Raw genomic sequence first — 5,537 nt, 5'->3', positions numbered from 1 at the left:
CTTTTATGATGCAAGAATGGTAAAGTCTCATCTCACTCATCCCCACAAGCTAGGACTCGCATTTTGAAACTCAGTTTAATCGTGTTTCGATATGAGTTTTGGAGAAAAGTTCTGAGGGTAGTAAGTTTCAACGTACCTTAAATTGCTTCCAACCTTATCACAAATGATCCAATAACGCCAATGAGTCACGATCTACATATACGAACTCACATAATTCAAGAACGAATCACAACGATACCTACTAAACCAACTAAGTGTCTAACACTTAAATCTAATCTTGTAAGTTTAACAAAAATCCTCATTTGATTATTTGAATGACAATCCATGAATTTTAACTCCAACTTATTCATTAAACTTGTTATGAAATCTAGTCATTCCACTATAAACTCAAAATAACATCATTCAAACAACACCATCACTATTCATCATTCTTACCAACCAACTTTTCAATTTCAAGACTAGCTTCTAGAGTTTTATGAATAGATATTTAAATACAAATCTAACTTTATAAATATACTCTACTATGCTCGTGGAGTATAGTACATAAGATTGGAGTGAAGGAATTACCTCTTTGTCAATCCCTAAAAGTTTCAAGATTTGAGTTTCTTGAAATGTCCTTGAGATTATCTTCAAAAATCTATGAATCCCACGATATTGGAAGGTTAATAGATGTAATAAATGAATCAAATTTATCAAAGAAAGGCATTTAATTCTTACCTTGAAGATGTATTAATGGTAAATAGCTGCTCCTTCTCTCTAATCCCCAAGACCAAGTCAAATAATCTCTCTCTTTACAAAATGCCTACAAAAACTTCAACTGTGGATTCTAAATTTTGGGTGTTGAGTTGCACGCCTTCACTGAATTCTAATTTATTCCATCACAGAAGCAACATTTTGGTCTTCAACTTTAATCATTCTATTTCCCACTTGCTTTTGTCTTCCATAATTACTTCCATTATTTTCTTATCCTTGTTATTTAATTAATTTCATTGTCCCCCACTTGTCACTTTGTTGGCCAACCACTTTTCCTAGTTTTCTAAATCCTTTCTCGTTGCCATCTGAAGACTAGGATTTTAAATCCTTGTTTTCCTTATTAAATTCCAACTCTTCAAGTTGGTTACATACCATTGAATTCTCAAAATTTCAGCACTTATGAATAGAAACTTGAAATGCTCCAAATGCATTTGATGACCTTGTAACATCCACTAATTCAATGATTAACTATCGATATTGTCCCTAAGCATTCCAATAACTTTGTTTCACTCGAATAATCATGTAGCTCAGATTTAATTACATTGCATTTAAAAGCTCAAAATTAGTAGGAGTTAACTAAAAGAATTTATGGAACTTTACATTCTCCCCCACTTAGAAACATTTATCCTCGAATGTAAATTTCTTGTCGTGTTAAAGTCAATCTCCGAGTCTTTTGCTTACTTATTAACTCTTTAAGGCTTCGAAATTTGACTAACTCTCCAAAAAATTTTAAAAAGTTTCAGCAGAGTTTCCTTCGTTAATAGGCTTATCCTAAAATTCCAACTTCACAATGAGTTATAAGAATACAATATAAAAGGCCATACATGGCTCAACTCAACACAACTACCTTAATGAATGTATCCGCGATTTCATATATCTACGGACATCAGTACTTAGCCTCTCCCAACATCACAACAATTAAATTTATCAACATAAGACAAGTCTAACAGCCATGTGCAATAGATAAATCAATCAATCACTTGCCCCATGGAAGTAAGTTATAATAAACTCTAAACTCAAAATTTCAAAAAAAATTAGTCATACTTGAAGTTGCGAATAAGTGTGGATATCGGATTTTCATATCTTCCTTGGCCTCCCAAGTAGCCTCCTCGACGTCATGATTACGCCATAACACTTTAACTGAAGCTATGTCTTTAGTCCTCAACCTACGGACTTGCCTATCAAGAATCTCAATAGGTTCTTCGTCATAAGTTAAGCCATCATTTATTTCTACTACTTCTGGTGAGACGATGTGAGCATAATCATGCACATACCCTCGTAGCATCGATACATGAAAAACAGGATGAACCAAAGTCATCGATGCAGGTAACTCTAGCTTATAGGCTACTTCCTCAATCCTTTTCAAGATACGATATGGGCCAATGAATCTAGGACTTAGCTTGCCCTTCTTCCCAAATCTCATAACGCCCTTCATTGGTGATACTTTCAAGAACACTTGATCACCCTCCTTGAACTCTAACTTACGTCGACGTACATATGTGTAGCTTTTTTGTCGACTTTGTGCAGTTTTAAGCCGTTGTTGAATCAAAGCCACCTTCTCTAAGGCCTCATGTACAAGATCGGGACCAAGTAGTCCTACCTCTGTCGACTCAAACCATCCAATAGGTGATCTACAATGTCGTCCGTACAAAGCTTCATATGGAGCCATCTGGATACTAGCATGATAGCTATTATTGTAGGCAAATTCGATCAGAGGTAAGTGTTCATCCTAGTTCCCACCAAAATCAAGGACACAAGCCCGCAACATATCCTCAAGTATCTGAATAGTTCTTTCAGCTTGTCCGTCAGTTTGTAGATGAAAAGTGGTACTCAAATTGACACTTGTACCCAATCCTTCTTGAAAGGACTGCCAAAAATGAGCAGTAAATTGGGCCCATCTATCAGATATAATGGAAGTTGGAATCCCGTGATGTCAGACAATTTCTTTCAAGTATAACTTAGCATACTGTGGTGCCGTGTCAGTCATCTTTATTAGTAAGAAATGTGCCGACTTCGTAAATTGGTCTACAATCACCCAAATAGAGTCATGCTTCAAGCGAGAGCGAGGCAAACCCACAACAAAGTCCATATTAATCATCTCATACTTCCAAAGTGGAATCTCAAAATTCTGAGCCCACCCACTAGGTATTTGATGCTCAGCCTTTACTTGCTGGCAATTTAAATATCTAGCACGAAGTACGAAATATTTTCCTTCATCCGATTCCACCAATAGATCTCCTGCAAGTCTTTGTACATTTTTGTAGACCCTGGATGTATAGAATATCTCGAACTGTGTGCCTCATCCATAATTTCATTACGAAGCCCATCAACATCTGGCACGCACAAGCAACCGTTCATCTTCAACACCTCATCCTCATCAAGAGAAAATGCCAGGATTTCTTTAGATTTTACACTATTTAAAATATTGACCAAATTTGGATCTTCAAATTGCTTAGCCTTGACATGCTCAATAAGAAAGGAACTTTCTATAGCACAAGCGACAAGCTCTTTACTTATCGGTAAATGTGCTAAAGGTACCTCCTGACTTTCAGCTTAGTGCGTCGGCTACCACATTTGCCTTTCCTGGATGGTAATGAATGATTAAATCATAATCCTTCAATAGTTCTAACCATATCCTTTGCCTCAAGTTTAATTCCCTCTGCTTGAATATATATTTCAAGCTTGTATGGTCGGTGTATACTTCACAATGCTCACCGTACAAGAAATGCCGCCAGATTTTCAAAGCAAAAACAACCACAGCAAGTTCCAAGTCATGGGTTGGATAGTTCTTCTCATGGATCTTCAACTATCTAGAAGCATAAGAGATAACCTTACCTTTCTGCATCAAGACACAACCCAACCCAACTCTAGAGGCATCACAGTAAACCACAAAGTCACCCAAACCTGTTAGCAATGTCAACACTGGCGCCGTAGTAAATCTAGCCTTCAACTCTTGAAAACTTCTCTCACAAGCATCCGAGCACTGAAACTTCACTACTTTCGGCGTCAACTTGGTTAACGGAGATGCAAGAGTAGAAAATCTTTCAACAAACCACCGATAGTAACCCACTAATCCCAAGAAACTGCGGATCTCCGTCGGTGTAGTTGGTCGAGGCCAATTATTAACCGCTTCAATCTTTTGAGGATAAACCTTAATACCTTCACGAGATATTACATGACCCAAGAATGCCACGGATTCAAGCCAAAATTCACACTTAGAGAATTTGGCATATAACACATTCTCCAAAAGTGTCCGCAACACTATTCTTAAATGATTGGCATGCTCCTCTTGACTTCGCGAATAGACTAACATGTCATCAATGAAAACAATCACGAATCTATCAATAACTGGTTTGAAAACCTAATTCATTAGATCCATAAAGGCCGGGTGCATTTGTTAGTCCAAATGACATCACCAAAAATTCATAATGCCCATAGCGAGTCCGAAAGGCCGTTTTGGGAATATCCTTCTCTCGAATCTTCAACTGATGATACACCGACCTTAAACCAATCTTTGAGAAGAACTTTGCTCCTTGCAACTGGTCAAACAAGTCGTCTATCCGAGGTAGTGGGTACCTATTCTTGATGGTCACTTTGTTAATTTGCTTGTAGTCGATACACATCCTCAAAGAACCATCTTTCTTTTTTACAAATAGCACTGGCGCACCCCAAGGTGATACACTAGGTCTAATAAACCCTTTATCCAGTAAATCTTTCAATTGCTCCTTCAATTCTCTTAATTCGGCTGGAGCCATTCAGCATGGGGGAATAGATATTGGCTGAGTATCTGGCACCACATCTATACCAAAGTTGATGATCCGATCTAGTGGGATACCCGGAAGCTCATCAGGAAAAATATCAGGAAACTCATTAACAACTAGCACAGACTGAATGCTTGTTACCTCCGCAGTTGTGTCAAATGACTCTGACTAAATGATAGAGACATCCCTTCGTGATCATCTTCTTCGCCTTAAGGTATGAAATAAATTTACCTCGAGGCTCAGCAATATTGCCTTTCCACTCACGAACTAGCTCATTAGGAAACTCAAACTTGACCACTTTAGCACGACAATCAAGAATGGCGTAACACTTGTATAACCAATCCATACCTATAATCACATCAAAGTCAACCATTTCTAGTTCAATGAGGTCTATAGTAATCTCTCGATCTTGGATTATGATCACACAACCCCTATAAATGCGGGAGGCAATAACAGGATCTCCCACTGAAGTCGACACAGAAAATGGTTCAAATAGTTGTTCTGGCTCTATGCCAAAATCCAAAGCAAAGTACGGAGTAACATAGGAAAAAGTAGATCCAAGATCCATAAGAGCATAAGCATCTAGAGCACAAACTCTAAGTATACATGTGATGGCAGCATCTGAAGCCTCTACAGTAGGGTGAGTAGGCATGGCATAGAAACGAGGATGAGTTCCCTAAGAAGTAGCAGCTGTCTGTGGCACCTTTCCTGCATTGCGTCCGTTATGGGCCCCATTACCCCTAGGTAGGGGTAGTGCAACTGAAGTAGTAACCATAGAAGGTGTCGGGTGAGCTATCGAACCCTATTGCCCGTTAGGGAAAAACTTTTGGATGTGACCCGTCAACCCGTATCCATCGCACGGACCATGAGGTCCCCTGGTAACACTAGGCTGACACTGTGAGAACCTATACTACTCTGACCCTGTTGTGCAGTACGGTGCTCACTATGAATGGACCTAGACTGGCCTCCTTGTTCGGAACTGTATGCCACTGGAAGGCTACTGAAAGTTGTCTGCATTCTAGA

The 5,537-nt window shown here is 38.7% G+C and overlaps 2 protein-coding genes across 2 annotated transcripts; both read right to left on the bottom strand.

Moving 5' to 3' along the window:
* Positions 1-1,777: 1,777 nt before the first annotated feature.
* On the bottom strand, positions 1,778-2,422 carry LOC138885403 (uncharacterized). Its single transcript, XM_070166349.1, has one exon. The coding sequence runs from the start codon at positions 2,420-2,422 to the stop codon at positions 1,778-1,780; it is 645 nt and encodes a 214-aa protein (XP_070022450.1).
* Positions 2,423-4,508: 2,086 nt separating this feature from the next.
* On the bottom strand, positions 4,509-5,166 carry LOC138885402 (uncharacterized). The gene is made up of 2 exons (XM_070166348.1): positions 4,746-5,166; positions 4,509-4,630 (listed from the first exon to the last, which is right to left on the bottom strand). Exons 1-2 carry the CDS (start codon positions 5,164-5,166, stop codon positions 4,509-4,511), a joined length of 543 nt encoding a protein of 180 aa, XP_070022449.1.
* Between the last annotated feature and the right edge of the window lie 371 nt (positions 5,167-5,537).

Source organism: Nicotiana sylvestris, chromosome 2, assembly GCF_000393655.2.
Source record: "Nicotiana sylvestris chromosome 2, ASM39365v2, whole genome shotgun sequence".
NCBI classification, from domain to species: Eukaryota; Viridiplantae; Streptophyta; class Magnoliopsida; order Solanales; family Solanaceae; genus Nicotiana; species Nicotiana sylvestris.
Note: the sequence above shows the minus strand (reverse complement) of the source record. Positions and strands in the feature narration are given on the sequence as shown.

Coding starts and splice junctions, on each gene's coding strand:
- LOC138885402 (XM_070166348.1), bottom strand. CDS start 5,166: ATGCCTACTCACCCTACTGTAGAGGCTTCAGATGCTGCCATCACATGT. Junction 4,631..4,745: donor CAATATTGCTGAGCCTCGAG/GTAAATTTATTT, acceptor AGTCTGTGCTAG/TTGTTAATGAGTTTCCTGAT.
- LOC138885403 (XM_070166349.1), bottom strand. CDS start 2,422: ATGGCTCCATATGAAGCTTTGTACGGACGACATTGTAGATCACCTATT.